General features: G+C 39.4%; 3 protein-coding genes across 3 annotated transcripts; 1 reads left to right on the top strand and 2 right to left on the bottom strand.

Moving 5' to 3' along the window:
- Nucleotides 1-3,261: 3,261 nt before the first annotated feature.
- On the bottom strand, nucleotides 3,262-3,826 carry CBG25494 (the record flags this gene model as incomplete). The annotated part of the gene is made up of 2 exons (XM_045241892.1): nucleotides 3,262-3,318; nucleotides 3,683-3,826. The coding sequence occupies 2 exons, from the start codon at nucleotides 3,824-3,826 to the stop codon at nucleotides 3,262-3,264; spliced, it is 201 nt and encodes a 66-aa protein (XP_045097937.1).
- A 4,583-nt stretch (nucleotides 3,827-8,409) lies between these two features.
- Nucleotides 8,410-11,183, top strand: CBG00729 (the record flags this gene model as incomplete). Its single annotated transcript, XM_045241891.1, has 3 exons — nucleotides 8,410-8,414; nucleotides 9,985-10,162; nucleotides 10,779-11,183. 3 exons carry the CDS (start codon nucleotides 8,410-8,412, stop codon nucleotides 11,181-11,183), a joined length of 588 nt encoding a protein of 195 aa, XP_045091587.1.
- A 310-nt stretch (nucleotides 11,184-11,493) lies between these two features.
- Nucleotides 11,494-17,253, bottom strand: Cbr-rrf-3 (the record flags this gene model as incomplete). Its single annotated transcript, XM_002630249.1, is given in 10 exon segments — nucleotides 11,494-11,691; nucleotides 11,736-13,215; nucleotides 13,263-13,950; nucleotides 13,995-15,895; nucleotides 15,956-16,069; nucleotides 16,171-16,406; nucleotides 16,456-16,620; nucleotides 16,623-16,914; nucleotides 16,976-17,149; nucleotides 17,201-17,253. Coding segments are annotated over 10 exon segments (5,301 nt in total), but the record flags the coding sequence as incomplete, so codon positions are not given.
- Between the last annotated feature and the right edge of the window lie 147 nt (nucleotides 17,254-17,400).

Raw genomic sequence — 17,400 nt, 5'->3', positions numbered from 1 at the left:
CTTGTCTTTCAGGGCCGAACGGTCGACTGCTTTCTTGAGGTTTCGTAGTTGAGTAGTGTAGAGGTCTCCAGTTATTGTTTTGCCCTCGGGCAGAAGTTCCCAGTAGATGGGGCCGTCCACTCCCCACCACACAGAGAGCATAACTTTTTTCGGATGAAGGTCGGGTTTGGGGACATCCTGTGGGCTCTCTCCTTCTCCAACCCACTGGGATTTCCTGTGGTGATTATCGTAGAAGACCCACTTCTCATCTCCGGTTATTAGCCGGTCCAGCCATCGATCGCCCGCGTGGAGAGTGAGAAGAGTAATCGAATCGTCGACTCGGCGGTCAAGGTTGGCTTGAGTCAGGTGATGACGTATGAATCGACCAAAAAGTTTTCTCATTCCAAGAGACTTCAAACCTTCAAGGACTGTGCTATGGTGAACTCCGAATGTGACAGCTAGTTCACGGCTAGATTGAAATGGATCCGATTGCAATGCGTGCTTCAGCTTGTCCAAATCCAACTCACGGGGTCTCCCAGAGCGATCCTTTTCATCGAGCGAGAAGTCATCTTTTTCGAAACGATGGAACCAATTGCGAATAGTATTGTAGTGAGGGGCATGTGTGTTGTACACATTCTTCAAGAAAGTTTCCGAATCCTTCATCGTGGTGTGAGATAGGAAGAGGTAAATCAAAACATGTCTGATGTGAATAGCAGTGGGAACAAACATATCGTTTCAATTACAGATGAGGAGCAGGGAAGGAAATGGGGACTTGTTTATATGGAAGGTTCTTATCACCTTGTTATTCACTAGAGTCGATATCATACACAGCCTCCATATACGAGAACAGTGATTAAACAAACAGAGTGACAAAGACTTTCCCGCCAACCTAATAATTGAACTTTGAAATTTTGAAAATTTTGAAAATGAGCCAAAAAATGAGCAATTTTCATGAAAATTGATACGGGACGTCTTCTGAAATATTCAGAAGACGTGGGAGGAGTCAAATGGTTCAGGTGTCTTTTCTGGAAGGTGATGTGGTTTTAGAAATTCTAGAATTTCGAAAAAATTGTAAAAATTCAAAAAACCGATTTTTAAAATTCTGGTTCCAGTTCTAGAAATTTCAAAGGAACCAGATCTTTAAATTTCAAAATTTTTTGAAAAATTCAATAAAGTCGTTTTAGGAAAAAACGCACAACATCATATTTGAAAAAGAAGTAGTTCTTTCTGAAATTTATGATTTTTCAGATATTTTCAAAACATAGACAATTCTTTAACTAGGGAATGACTCACAGAAGATGTGGAGTTATGGGACGAGACCTATATCATTCGAAAGAGGATGAAATTTCATTTTCAAATATATGCTCAGTTTTTGCGGCGGCCTCCGCTAACTCGAGAAATTTGGGTCAGAAGTTTTCAGTAGATTTTGCACTGAAATGCATACGTGAACGCTTCCACGTCCTCATTTCTTTTATACGCTTTGAAGAACCATTGAAAACAGCAGTGTGATGGTTCAGTGGTAAAGCGGCGGGATGGGGAAATGGTACTCTATGGTTCGACTCCTTCATAGTCGAAACTCTTTTTTTATTTTTTGTTGGTTTTTTATATGACCTGTTTTTGAGCTCAAAAGCTGTTTTCAGCAGTTTTCCATACTCTAAACACCTTTGGCATCTTGTCAAATACAAATTAACCAAGTTTTTGGAAAAAAAATTTCTGAAGAAAATTCGCATGTTTTCATGATCCATACACCTCTTTTCAAATTTTCAAAAAAAAATTTTTTTGAAACACAAAGAAATCTATATTTATTATTATAACGAGTTAAACAGAGGTGCACAGATGCTTATCCTTGATAATAAAATGCTCGAAGCATATGAACTCCTTGCATCTGGAGCACTTGATGAATGCAAGATTCGGACAATTTGGTGAGTAACAATCCTCGTGGTCGACTTTTCCGAAGCAATATTCCGATGGCGTTAGAAACGGTGAGTAGAAGTCACTGTATCCAGTCTTTTTCCAAGAATATTTCAAAAATGGTTGAAATTCTCTAGCGGAAAACTGATGGTAGACTAGAGAGATCATCCATATCTCATTATTGCGTTGAGCAATAATGTAATCGGGATAAAAGATGAGCGCGTAGGCGGTGAACTTCTTCAGAAAATTCTGGAAATAAAAAATTAACTTTGGTTTTTTGGTAGGGTGTAACCTTCCAGGGTCCATTCCAGTGGGCATCAAGCGGCTGGATGAGACCAGTGGTGTTTGGAGGAATATTGCGAATCGTTACATCATATCCTCGAGGCACACAGTTTTCGATTGTCTGATGATCCTTGAAACTGGGCCAAGAGTCAATCAGCATGAATAACTTCTTCGGGACGGAAGGTATGAAAACGCATGACTTGAGCCAATCACACATCATATCCTTCGTCATGATATGACTTTTGCCGGCCCTCACTTCCAGATTTGGACAGTTGGGAATTGGACGAGTCGGAGGAAAGTGCCCTGTTGGCTCGGAGAGAACCATGAATGCTTTTGGTCCAAGAGTCCCATCCATAAAAAGCATCGGCAAAAAAGTGAACGAGTGGGTGAGAGATGATTTGGCTTGAATCAGCCGTTCCACTCGTTTCTCTCCGAGGAAAGCCAGTGCACGAGCTCCGTATAATTCCTTCTGAATCCCCGTTTGGTCCGCGTTGAAAACAGATGACGGTAAAAAATGAGCCATCTCTCTCCTAGTTACGTCTACAAAGTCCTTTGCCGTTTGGATAATGAGATCCTTGTCCTTGAGACATTTCTTGGTTACGAATTTGGTCACTTTACGGCTGACAATTCTGGAATTTTTTACATGAAATCTTCATATAATTGAATTCAAAATCTTACTTATGGGCGTTTTTCCATCTTGTGATCCACGTTTGACTGGCTTTGAATCCTTCAATTTTCATCATCTTCCGATTGATGTCTCTGGCGATCATTTGCAAATCGCAATCATGTAATGGGAAGCCATTTTGAAGTTTTTCTCTAACCGTTTCAAAAAGACGCTGTCCGAGGACCTTCAAAAGGTTTGTTCTGGTCTCCTTATAATCATCACGATCTTTTTCATATTGTCGAAGTTTTGCCAAATGATGGTTTCCCACGATCCAGCGGAATTTGTTTCGCATGCACTGTAATGGTCTTGATCCTTTGATGGTTCCACGATAGTAGTCCAACGCCTTGTCAGCTTCTTCTCTTGTAACAGATTTCTCCCCAAACATAAGATGATTGTGAGATGGCAGAATGTACCCATCAGAAGGCTTAAAATCCAATTTGATATTGAAAATACTTCAAAAATCTTACCTTGAAAACTTCGGGCTCTCAATCTCCGTCTTCCTCGTGAACTACTTCGTGATCTTCTTCAATGTCCAAATCATCAATCAGAGCATGCTCGATGAGATTAATCAGGTGGTTGGCAATTTTGGATTCTTTCCTTGATATTTGGGGATTGTTTGGAGGCGGATCCGGATATCTTTGGAGCAAAAGAGCTCAAAAACCGGTCATATAAAAAACCAACAAAAAATAAAAAAAGAGTTTCGACTATGAAGGAGTCGAACCATAGAGTACCATTTCCCCATCCCGCCGCTTTACCACTGAACCATCACACTGCTGTTTTCAATGGTTCTTCAAAGCGTATAAAAGAAATGAGGACGTGGAAGCGTTCACGTATGCATTTCAGTGCAAAATCTACTGAAAACTTCTGACCCAAATTTCTCGAGTTAGCGGAGGCCGCCGCAAAAACTGAGCATATATTTGAAAATGAAATTTCATCCTCTTTCGAATGATATAGGTCTCGTCCCATAACTCCACATCTTCTGTGAGTCATTCCCTAGTAAGAATGCCAAGTGGAATTATGTCAAAAAAACTGAAGTCCTTTTTTTCAAGATAAAATGTATGGATTTTCGAAAATTTGCAATTGTTTTGCAAGATTTTATTTTGAAAATCAAGACTTTTAAACTGAAAATATGGTCCTGAATTTTCTGGGATTCTCAAAAGCTGTTATTTGAGTTTTAGTTGTTTTCAATATCTAAGTTTTAAAAATTTCAGATTTTCGAAAACTGAGAATTTTCGAATTTTTGAAAATCGTGATTTTTTCGAAAATTCAATTTTTTCGGAATTCAGAATGGCTGAATTCCTAAATTTTCCCCTTTCTAGAATTTCAGAATTTTTAAAATTCCTGGAATTCCAAGAATTTTAAATTTTGAAAATTTCGATTTCTTTTTGAAAAATATGATTTTCTAAAAATTAAAAAGTTTTGAATAGTTTATTTTTTTTAATTTTGAAATTAATTTGAAATGACTTCTATTTTTCTAAACAATTTTTTTTAATTCAGAAGACGTGACGTCGTCCTCTAGAAGGCAAAACGTTCTTCTAGAAGGAAAAAAGTTGGTGGTGCTCGGAAAAAATGAAAAAAAAAATTGTGGAATGGAAGAGATTTCCGGTATATTCCATTGAGCAACAAAAACCACACCTCAGAAGATGGAATTTTTTCGGAGAAACGCGAGGAAAAAAATGTGTTTTATATTGAATTTAGTGTATTCCGAATATGCTGTCCAGCTTTAGGAATTTTCTCTTGGGAATTTTCAGAGAAATATCTATATATCGGAAACGAAGTTTTATATTCGCATTAGAAATTTGGAATTGGGAGGGGAAAGGATTAAAGAGGAAGAAGAAGAAGAAGAAAAAGAGGTTATTTTTCAAGTGGAGTTGAGTGGTATACATAGAGAGATAGATGGGAAAGTGTGCTCTATTGAGAAAAATGTTATTTTAGGAGTTTTCAAAAAACTGAAGTCTAGACTCTTGACAAAGCCAGAATGTGAGTTTTGTGTTTTTCGGATTTCTGGTAATTTTGATTTTTGAAAATTCAAATTTAATGTTCTAGGAATTGTGAATGTCTTGGCTCTTTTAAGAATTCCTGATTCTGAATTTCTGAAACATTTTTTGGCTGAAAACCATTTTTGAACTTAAAATTTCGAGAACTTGAAAATCCAGGAATCCAGTAAGTCTTCAAAATTTCAAAAATTCAGAATAGGAAGGACAAGGATGGATACGGATGGAGCCACGAGGACAGCTCGTAAGAAGATTAAGCTCTATATGGGAGTCAGCCGAAAACTCTTTACTTCTTTAAAGGTGGGGGGACTTGAAAAAAAATAATGTTCTCGAATTTCCGTTCAAAGATGCCCCTCGAGGAGTTGAACTTGTGAGGGCGATGATTGAGGGTGCGGCGCCGCTACCGACTGAGCCACGCGGGCAAAGAGAAAGCGCACGCCCGATTGCATACATAAAGGCGAGGACGACAGCTGTACGCAGAGTGACATTAAGCGTTGTACACCGTGACGGTAGAATGCATACTCTGGCTAAAAAAAAACTACGACAAATCTCCTGTCCCCCCACCTATAATAAATTAGTTAAAATTAAATGGCTTAGGGGCTCACCACCCAATATGTCGTCACGACAACCTCGATTTCTAATTTCCTGAATTTCCGATATTCAGAATTTTTTGAAATTTCAGAATTTCAGGATTTCAGAATTTCTGAAATTCCAAACTTTTGATTTTTTGAACTTTTGAATATTCGAATTTTTGAATTTACTGGATTTCCTGAATTTCAAATTTTCAAAATTCCAAAATTTCAATATTTCAGAATTTTGGAGTTTTAGATTTCCAGAAACTCAGAATTGAATTTCTCAATTTCCTGGAATTTCCGAACATCAGACTTTCTGGAAATTTCTGAATTTCATGGCTTCAGAATTACCTGCAGTTTCAAAATTTCAGAATTTTCTGGAATTTCCTAAAAGAAATTTTGAGTTTTAGTTTACTTTTCGGAATAAGGAAATGCGATTTTTTGGAAAATACAGTTCTCAAAATTGAAAAAAAAACCTTGAAAGTTTCTTAAAGTCTTTTGTCTGAAAAGGGATTTTTTCGGCTTAATATTTCGAGAATTTGGAATTTTTGAAATTCCAAAATCAAAAATTCAGAACTTTCAATATTCCAAAACCATCTAACTAGGGAATGGTCAGAACTTACACCACGATCGAGACATACCAGTGGGTTCAGTGAAGAGAAGGTTGCTTCCTGATTCCAAAACAGTTTTCAAATTTTGCTGAATGGCCCGGAGAACCGAGATATTTGTGCTCCAAAATCGAGCGATAAACCATGTAAATTTCAACTTTTGCCCCAGCTCCCTCTCCCCACTTCCCTCTCACAAATACCCATTTCTTAACCGCCACCATTCACCTGTGCAAAGCGTGGTCTGGTGGCCGAGTGGTGTGCGCGCTTGTCTGGCGATCTGCTTTTGCGGGTTCGAACCCACCTTCTTTTGAACGTTTTGTTTTTGTAGTTTTTGGCCATTTATCGTTTTTTTTCCCTTCTTGCGGTGTTTTTATAGTTTTTGGGCCAATTGGTCAGGAATAATTTCGAAATTTCAAAATGTTGAAAATTCTTCAAAATTCTCAAGGGTAGTTTCTATTTGTACCAAAAACTATAAAAACACCGCAAGAAGGGAAAAAAACGATAAATGACCAAAAACTACAAAAACAAAACGTTCAAAAGAAGGTGGGTTCGAACCCGCAAAAGCAGATCGCCAGACAAACGCGCACACCACTCGGCCACCAGACCACGCTTTGCACAGGTGAATGGTGGCGGTTAAGAAATGGGTATTTGTGAGAGGGAAGTGGGGAGAGGGAGCTGGGGCAAAAGTTGAAATTTACATGGTTTATCGCTCGATTTTGGAGCACAAATAGGCTCTCCGGGCCATTTAGCAAAATTTGAAAACTGTTTTGGAATCAGGAAGCAACCTTCTCTTCCCTGAACCCACTGGTATGTCTCGATCGTGGTGTAAGTTCTGACCATTCCCTAGTAAACTTGAAAACAATAAAATGAGGCATTCAATTTTCAGTTTTTTAAACATTTTGACGACAATACAAATTTTTGAAACGTTTGTAAAAGTTCCTGTCAACTGGGATTTTCAATAAAACCAAAAAGAGCCTCTTTCAAATTTTTCAACTAGTTTCTACTCAACAAAATGAACTCAATCGGCAATTCAATAACTTTTTTCCGACTCCAGAAACTCGCCATTTTCCAATTTCCTACCCATACAATTTCGGAACAAAAAAGACACCAATTTATTTCTTTTTTTCTCTCTCTCTCTCTCCAATTTTTTCCATTCTTGTTCATTTTTATAACATTTTTCTTCTAAATCCTCAAAATAAGGAAATGTTTCGTGACTTTTTGCGATTTTGGGACCCCAAAAACCCGATAATTTCGATGAAAATGGAAGAAAAAACTGACCTTGGCATCCGCTTTCTTTTTGATGATAATCCGCGGTTTTTTGTTTTTCGCATCTTGAGATTTTTTGAATTGAGCAGCGAGATTCTGGAAAACGAAGGGGAACTTTAGAAATTAGGATTATTAGGATTTTTCAAAAGTTCAGGACTTCTAATTCTTGAAAGATTACAAAATTTTGAAATTTCAGAATTTCAGACTCCAAAAATTCTGAAAATAGAGAATTTAGAAATTCCGGACCTCAGAAATTCAGAAATTCAGAAATTTTGAAATTTTGAATTTCAAAAAAAAATTGAAATTGAAATTTCTGTAAAAACTTTTCTAAAATCAGAAACTAAGAAATTCAAAAAATGTAACCAATTTTCAAAAATTTGCATATTTTTGGTTCCGATTGTGAAAAACATGGCTTTAACAAGAAATTATGATTTTTCGAATTTTCAGAATCCTGACTTTTAGGCTGAATTTGGCAAAGACTCCGAAAGGAAATTCAGAATGTTTGAAAACAGAAAATTTGGAAATTCCATAACAACGAAAATTTTCAAAGATTTCAAAATTTTCAGCAAGTCCAGAAAATCATTATTATAAGAAATTGAAAGCTTTCGAGTCTCAAATTTTGGAAATTCCAATAATTTCGAAAAAAAATCAATATCTATTAAGAAATTCAACAACTTTTATCGATTCTGAAGTTCTGATTTTCTGAAATTCTGACATTCAAAAATTTGAAAATTCGAAAGTCAAAAATTCAAAAGTCCGTAAATTCGATTTTTTTTTGGCTCTCAGGGTCCCCCGTACACCAAAGCTACCGTAAACTCACAATTTTGGTGAACAATTGCATTTCGGAAACTCATTGGCTCTCTGCCAAGCCGGCTGTTCCAAAACGAACATTTACAAATAAATATGGATTTTAAGCTCTCAAAAAAAAAGTGAATAGCTTTCAAAACATGGTCATAAAATTCAGGAAACCAAAAAAAAAACAAAAAAGAACCACCTAGCTTTCAAAAAATAGGTTTTGTAAGTAAATATAGCCATAAAAGTACCTATAAAAAGGCAAAAGAGAAACTAATTTGATTGATTTTTGGAGTTTTTTTCTTGCTTTTTGAAATTGAATTTTAGGACAAATTAGCAGAATGTTGCGTAGATTTTTTTGGGGTTAGCAGTAAGAAAAAGAGTACTGAAAAAATAATTTAAAAATAGGAAATTTTAAATTGAAGTTTTGAAAAATCGATTGAAGGATCTCATTACCGGAAATTTTTAGAAGATTCTCCAATAACTTTTGAATTTTCAGAATTTTTTATAACTTTTTTCATTAGAGATGATCTAGAATTTTTAGAATTTCAAAAGATTGACATTTTGAATTGCAAAATTTCAGTATTTCAGGACAAAATCTCAGATTTTTGAGTTTTCTGAAAAATCCGAATTTTTGGAATTTTTTGAATTTTTGAATCTCAGAATCTCAGAATCTCAGAATCTCAGAATCTCAGAATCTCAGAATCTCAGAATCTTAGAATCTCAGAATCTCAGAATCTCAGAATCTCAGAATCTCAGAATCTCAGAATCTCAGAATCTTAGAATCTCAGAATCTCAGAATCTTAGAATCTCAGAATCTCAGAATCTCAGAATCTCAGAATCTCAGAATCTCAGAATCTCAGAATCTTAGAATCTCAGAATCTCAGAATCTCAGAATCTCAGAATCTCAGAATCTCAGAATCTCAGAATCTCAGAATCTCAGAATCTCAAAATCTCAGAATCTCAGAATCTTAGAATCTCAGAATCTTAGAATCTCAGAATCTCAGAATCTCAGAATGTCAGAATCTCAGAATCTCAGAATCTCAGAATCTCAGAATCTCAGAATTTCAGAATCTCAGAATCTCAGAATCTCAGAATCGTAGAATCTCAGAATCGTAGAATCTCAGAATCTCAGAATCTCAGAATCTCAGAATTCAAGATTCTCAGAATTTCGAAATCTTGAAATCTGGAACTCTGGATTCTCAGAATATTGATAGATATGTATCTCGGACCCTCAGGCCTCAGAATTTCAGAAAATTCGGCCACAACTCCAATTTTTTGCACAAGAATAATAAGCGCTCTATATTTCCTCCTCTACACTGTCAACTTTGAACCCATATATCTAATTTCCTGTCAAAGATACCAAAAAGTTTACAACTGATAAGTTTTTCATCATAATATCACAAGGATTTTATCAGTTGACACATTTTTGATATTTTGCATAAGAATTGAGATAATTGAGCTAAAAGTTGGGATTTAGGAGCAGCATTCTATTAAAGCGTTTACGGTAGTTTTGAATTAAAAAAAACTATCAGCTCACAATTTCTTAAACTTTCGGAACTTTAAGCCAATTTATCTCGGTTCCTGTGAAAGATATCGAAAAACTGTCAACAAATAAAATATTTTTCATATTATGATAAACATTTTTTCATTTAATCACTTTTTGATATATTTCACAGGAACCGAGTTAAATTGTTTACGGCAAAGTTTACGGCATTTGTATTTGACACTAACCATTCCTGAAACCATCAAATTCAGGAAAAAGACTAACATTGCAAGTAGAGATTCATAGTTTGTGTCAAGTGACAATGTGATTCCTCAAAGTATCCCCCATCTTCCATCCCATCTCTATCCCAACAGAACAAAAAAAACAAAACAGCTGTTAGTTTTCATCCTCTATCTCTCTCCCTTTCCAGATTCTCAGTGTTGTTCAAAACGGAGCCCGAGGGATCGAGTCGATTCGAGTTCTCGTATTATGATGTCACACTGAAAAAGATTGACGTTCAATCCGTCGGAAATCAAATTGAGATTCCGGAAACGCCAAAAGTGTTGGGGAGTTGTCGAGAGAATAATCGCAAAATTTTGAGGGTTAAGGTGAGAAAATAAAAAAGAAGGGAGTTTTTAAGCTCATTTATCTCAATTCATGTCGAAGATATCAAAATCTTGTCAACTGATAAAATATTTTTCGTAAAATTACCAACTTTTTATCAGTTGACACATTTCTGATATCTTGTACAGGAACCGAGATAATTGAGCTCAAAGTGTATGGTTTGGGTGGGCTTGTATTATTTAGAGGAAATTCGTGTGGTCACTTTGAGTTAATTCATCTCGGTTCTCATGAAAGATATCAAAAACTTGTCAACTAATAAAATTTTTATCATAATACTACCAATATTTTATCAGTTGACAAATTTTTGATATCTCTTACAGGAAACGAAATAATTGAGCTCAAAGTTGACGTTTTGGGTGCGCTTCTATTATTTAAAATAAATACGGGGGGGGGGGGTCACTTTGAGCCAATTCTCATTTCCGGGGAAAGATCAAAAAGTGGTCAACTGATAAAATATTCCTGATAACATAAACTGTATTTTATCAGTTGACCAATTTTTGATATCCTTCACAGGAAATGGGATATATGCGATCAAAGTTTTTAAAACTTTCGCGGCCTCATAAAGAGTTGTTGACATTCTTATTTTCTAAAAAATTCCAGAAAATTATTTTTTTTTCAATTTTAGATTCGCACTACAAACGACACAATAATCTTCAAAATCGACGACCAGTCATTCGTCGACCCTTTGATTCCTCCCTCCACAAAGTTCGGATTCTGATCCCCCAAAGTGTCGCCTGCTGCCTCATCCGTGCTCTTTTCCTGAGCAACGCCGATCTCGATGCCTACACATCTGTATCCACAAGATTCGTGACGTCCTCACGAATAGCTTCTAAACGACTTCTAGAAGTTTTTGACCTCTCTTCAACTCCGCCTCCAATCGCCACATCGGCAACTCCTCCTACAACGGATCCCAACAAATGGAGCAAATTCACTCTCGGCAAGAATCCAACAGTTTCCAGTACACCGCTGAACCGAAACCCGAAAGCTCATGGACCCATGCGGTGAATAAGGAATGGTCCATCACATTCGTCCTCTGCTCCATCATCGTTTGCACAATAATGCTATTTTTGGCAGTTTTCGGAACGTTTACCGTGTTTTATCTCATGACCAAACCGCGAGGCGGCAAGTCTCCATATTCGATTGATGCCTAAATTTTAGGCTCTAACAAAATGTGATCTCTTTTGAATGAAGAAAAAATTGTTCACCTAAATAAATAAATATATCACTCAGCAGATCTTAATTATGCATGGTACACGTATTGGGGTGGGGGCTGATATAAATAAAACAAGTCACAATAAATATGAATTTGATAGTATTATATGAAGTCGTCGCGAACTTCTGGAGGCACGACGTTGTTGACAATGGCATCACGGATGGCTTCACCGCTCAAAAGGAGAAGACGTGCCAGGCGTTGACGGGCGAGCACTGTTCCGACAGATGTCACATAGACGAGGTCCGTCTTTCGGGTTCCTGTGATTTCACGAGAGATGATTTCCTTGACACCAGACCAGTCCTAAAAGATACTAAATTCCTTGAATCACAGATTCCTAGACTTACCTTCAATGCACCAAAGATTCTGGGTCTTGTAATTGGCGTGGTATCACTGTAGTTCCGATTCGAGAACAACGATTCGTTCACCAGAATCGGATCCTTGCTCTCTGAAACTTGCTCCTCTGCACCATCGTCATCCAGACGAAGAGCATCGAATCGTCCGGAGACTGAAATTGAATGGAAGGTACGGTAGGCGACGTTATGCATTGGTGTCCATTGATAACTGTAGAGGAGCGATGGCTCGACGATTTCCATTTCTTTGAAGACACGAAGACTGATCTGGTTGGCAAGAGCGAATGATTGGCTTGCCATATATCTCAAGAACTCAATCATCATACTTCCCATTTCAAATCTCGACATGATTGGCTCCTCATCTCCTCCAGCTTTCTTCGTTATCCATTTCTTAAAAACCACTGCTGGCGCTAAAATGCTCTTTTCATAATCAATCGTTGGATTCCCGCCAAGCGCTCCTAATCCAAACCGAACCAGAAGACGTCCCACTTGCCAAATGGTAAGCGACTTCGATGGGAGAACCTTCTCTCGTTCAAGCCATTGCTGAATGATAAATAGCATTTTGATGATTTGCGGACCGTAGAAATGCTGGTATCTTCTCATGAAGTGCGCCTCTTTTTTGGTGGCAAGCTGTTTTTTTAGTGCTTCGAATTTCTCTTTGTGGCTCTCAATGGACTTTTCCATCTCCTCTTCAAGTCGAGCTGCGATGGGATACTTGACACGTGGAATCGCATCGTCTATTTGAAGCATCAAAGTTCTTCTCAAATCGCACAACACATCCCATGCAACCCATGGCAAACTCTGTCCGATATACTTTCCAGTCTTGTTCTTCTTCGGTTGCACATACGCCGCAAAATACCACTGACGAACTTTCTCATGCATCGCTGGAATGCAAACCACTCTTGATCCCTTTCCATCGTTAACCGTATGCGCTTCCTCGCCGCCAAACTCTTCGAAAAACTTTGCACGAAACACGGAATACAGCTTCTCATACCTCAACTCCACCACCTTGTCAGTATGATAGAATGAGTAGTCGTCTCTCTCCATTCCAGCGAGCCTTTTGATCGATGCCGCATGTCCCGACACAACTGATGCCTCATCCTCAATACCGTACTCATCCAGCAGCTGTTGCATCCGATCGATATACTCATCTCGAATGTTCATCGTCTGCACTAGCTTCGGCTCGCTTCCGAAGAACACGTCAGCGTCGTCTGGGCAAATCATCTTATCGTATTCGCCTTCAAAAATGCTTCCTTTCGACTCATACTCCTCGAGAACCTCCTCCACTTTTCTGGCTTTTCGGTGAAGCTGTCCGTTTAAGCTGGCACTGTAGTACATTGGTTTTCCACCTGACATCATGTAGTCTGGGGTCACATCGCATTGCTCAAAGCCTGTGAGAGGTTCTGCTGGGACGCCGGACTTGGGGAAATCGACAGCGACCGCGCATTTTTGAGCGATTGATGCGCAATTTTCACTATAATAAAAATATTAAAAAACATATCTAATCAGTTATTAACCAACCTAAAAAGCCCATGAAGATCCGCATACACCAAATGAGCATTACTCATTCTTCCAATCGAATCTTGTTGCATATACCGTAGGAAGAACTCAACCATATCATCAGTGGTCGGTTCTTTATCCTCCTCTTGTGCCTGACTACTAGGAAACACCATTGCAGTCTCATTATAATCCAGAAGCATCTCTTGATCCCAAATAATCGAGTATTCGTCTCCATCTAAGTCCGATCCAGCCATCTCGTCGGGATGTGGCCGTGGGCCGTGTCTTGGGAACACTACCACGTCTACCAAATGTGCCAGCGCTGGTTGCCAGACGGCGTCAAAGACGCGAACATCGCCAGGAACGTGGCACGGGTTCTTGGTGATTAGAACCTTTCCAGTCTTGAGAAGTGGCTCGGGACTAGTTTGTCTGATCGTTGGAGAGTACTGAATGAACACTTGGCCGTACTGCAAGAGCCCCGTCTCATCGACAACTCCATACATAGATCTTCCAAGGCTGGGAGGAAGAAAAATCTTTGCTTTTGAGATGTGATGAATGATATTGTAGCGGTAGATGGCGAAGAGCATCGAGCGAATCAGTGGGTCAACGCTGAGCTGGAAGCCGGCACGTTTGGAAGCGAGATTCCAGTCGATGGGGAGGTTGGTGCGGTTTACAAGTTCTTCGGCGGCTTGATTTTCGTTTAGAAGCATGTCTGGAATTCATATTTTAAAAATGTATTCTATATTCCAAACTCACTGCTCAGACTAGAGAGCTCTCTTTCGAGATAATAATGAACACGATTGGTAATCCTCTGATGACATTTTGCTGACTGCTTCTTCGAAACTTGATCCAGAATAGTAACAAACGGTCTATTCAAACAAACTGGAGATGGCATCGCGTATTTGACAACTTCCAAACTCTCATCCTGTTGATCTCCGCCTCCTTCGCCAAACTTTTGCTGACTCTTCCGGAAGATCACTTTGGGCATATTGATAATATCATCTATAGTTGGATCGATGACCAAAATCCCTTTAAACCCTTTGAATCTCACTTGGAAGCAAGCTGGAATCTCCTTCAATTTCAGTTTCCTCGTTATCTGCCCGGCGAGTTTGTACGATATCCGCCCACAGCCATCAGAAAAGCAGAACTTGTTCCCGGGACCTCCTTCCATATCCGGTTCCACCAACCAGTGGTGTCTGGCAAGCTTCACAGTTGGTTGTGCTTGTGTGAAGCATTGTCCCATTCTGCTCATCATCTTGGGTACACTAACGGCTTCTCGGAAGTCTCCCATCCAGACCCGGATGTCTTCTACTGTTCCAGAAACTTTTCCAGATATCGGATCGACTCGCGGAGCGTAGAGATAGCAGCCCTGGTCGCGCATTTGAGAATTACTCCATCCCAAAAAGCTATAGTGACGATCTGCGACCTGGATTCCATTTTTCAGTGTGTTGTAGATCGCTTCAGTGACCACATTTGACATATGATCGATGTTGTTGATCGAGAAATCCCTGATTGCCAATCTTCCCAAATTGTCATCCCTGAATACGCATCGAAGGGCATAATCGGGTCCGAATCGCCTCACTACTCGATTCACCATCATCACTTCTGGAGCCATCAGAAGCACTCTCGACGGTGAAACAATCACCTTTGCGACAGATACACAATTCTTTGGAAGGGGACGTGCAAGACCGACATCTTGAAGGCTCTCTCCGTTCAGAAGACGTTCATACTGAACTTTTCGAGTTTTGTACATTGTTGAAAACGCGAAAATCACATCGATACTTCTCCTCTCATCGAATGCATTCAGAAGTTGTTCTAGTGATTCTTCAGCAGCCTGCGGACACTCTCTCATTGCTCGTCTCACAATTTTCAGAAACATTGGCTCATCCTTGAGATTCATTGGTTGCTTCAGAAGTTCTCCTTCTCCCTCTTCATCTTCAGGTTCTAAAGGATCCGGGATATTTGTATCAGTGCAATCAAACAGTTGATCCATGAAAACACTTCCTCTTGTGATCAGAGCTTGAAGTGCATAATTGGCTCGAAATGATCCCAAAGAAGCTAGACATGGCGATGGAGCAAGCTGTCGGCGAATGGAGAAAATGTGACCAAAGCTGACTTTAGCGTTGCTTCTGGAAGCTAGTCGAGTGACAACATCAATCAAATTAGCTGAGCATAACTTCTCATCGTCTGTTTCTTTTCGGAACATTATTCTGATCCAGTTGCTTTGGTAGAAGGCTTCAGGAGTGCATCCGATGCCACGTCGTTCGGCGTCTCCAGGCCATGAGAGAACTCGGATCCATTCTGTGCAAGTCTCCAAATTCAAAACCTTCGATTTCGATGGATGGAACATTGTGCTCTTCGGAATACCCTCCCACAACTGCGGTGGATTTTTTAGCTGTATATAAATCGAGTTCGTGTTCACCGCCGACAAATCAACAACGATTCTGACGAATGTGTTATAGTAGAGGTTCAGTCTGAATCCGGCATGATCTAGACCGTCATCGGCAAATTCGCTGAGTCGAACACCGAAATAGAGAAGCGCCACGCGTTTGTCATGTTCGAAACGGGCAAACGAGAGATATTTGCTGCTTCCAGCGACTTTGTATGAATTGAATTCGCGGGAAGCGTCAGACGGGTTGTGCTGTGATTGGAGTTTTCTGGAAAAAATAAACGAATTCGTTACGAATATCCAGTTTTCCGAAAAAAAAAGAACTCACACACTGCAAACAGTATTATCATTGCTGATATAGTCTCCTCTGATTAGGAAAAGCCCTGGATTGATGCAATTTCCCAGTCCGATCGCTGAGACATTGATATCCACGTGTTGAGGGCTGAAAATCGCAAATATCTTTAGGTTACGGTAGTTTTCGCTGCGGAATCTTCGGCCACGGCCACCGCCTTTTCTCTTCCACAGATTCGAAATAACACTCACGTAATCTTCGGAAAGAACTGATGCATCTTCGGAACCTCCAGGAAACACTGATCCTGAAGCATTCCCTTGGTTTTTCGAGTGAATTTCGTAATGCACTGAGCAAAGAGATCGTTTTTATCAAAAGCTGCGACGGATGGCGTCAGAATCAGATGCGCTTCGATGACGTATGCTTTGTCTTCGTAGGCTGCTCGTGGTGCCATTCCGGTTTTCATCCAGTTCACTTCATCGATGTTTGACTTGAAACATTGAATTTAAACTATTTTGTTTTGAAATTTTTTTACTGACCTCTTTAAGCTTCCCGGAAAAAAACTCCTTCATCGTCTCCATATGCGTCCTACAATACCCGAACATTTCATTGTTCATGGATCCGGTAATTTTGACATCTAGACTCAGCTCAATTGGTGCTTTTTTGACTACCGCCGGTTTAGCCAACGCTTCCGACTCTTCTGCGACGCTCTCAACATCCTGATAACCTTCTCCTGCTCCTCGACGTTCGGTCCTCCCCGATGCTTCGTCTTCTCGTAAAGAATATGTGTGGAAGGAAGAGAGTGCCGCTTGGTGTTGCCGTCGTTGTGGTTGTTGTTATAACGTTGGTTATTATAATGGGAAGGCCGTTGAGGGTAGAGGTGGTAGTCTTGCAGGTAGCCTCTGTTCACAGGCAATGAGAGATTATTGAGGCGAGCAGACGGGGGATTAGAAGGGAAAGCTGAAGACGTTGAAGGATCGAGATAGTCGGAATCCATTCTGAAAATGTTTTGAATGTTGTGTTTTCCCGGGATTTTTTTTTCAAAACTTCAATATTTACCTTTGCCGTGAACCACTCGCTCTATCAATTTTATAAGTCGTCAACAATTGTTTATTCGAATGCCCGGTAGCTAGAGTGTTCACAGGTGTGCTTTCAGACCTTCTATAAGGTAATGTGCCCGATGAGAAGTTAGATCGTCCCCGAGGAAATTGTGATTGACTTTGCGGAACTCCTCTGCAAACTTTTCACCAATTCTTTTAGGTTCTGTCCTGTTTTAACTCCAACCTTGGATGCCTAGGTCTTATTACCGTGATAGCTTCTTCACTGGACTCGCCATTCTGTGGCTGATTCATGTTTTCTGCAGAATTTTCAGATGAATTCCACTATTTTTAGCTGATTCGCGGCGAAAATCTGGCAGAATGGAAGCGCGCTTCATTGACAACATCGACAACGATGCTCCGATATCCCGCATATTTTTCGAATTT

The sequence above is a fragment of the Caenorhabditis briggsae genome, assembly GCF_000004555.2.
Source record: "Caenorhabditis briggsae complete genome, chrII, whole genome shotgun sequence".
Lineage (NCBI taxonomy): Eukaryota > Metazoa > Nematoda > Chromadorea > Rhabditida > Rhabditidae > Caenorhabditis > Caenorhabditis briggsae.
The sequence above is the reverse complement of the archived record's forward strand: the minus strand, read 5'-3'. Positions and strand labels throughout refer to the sequence as shown.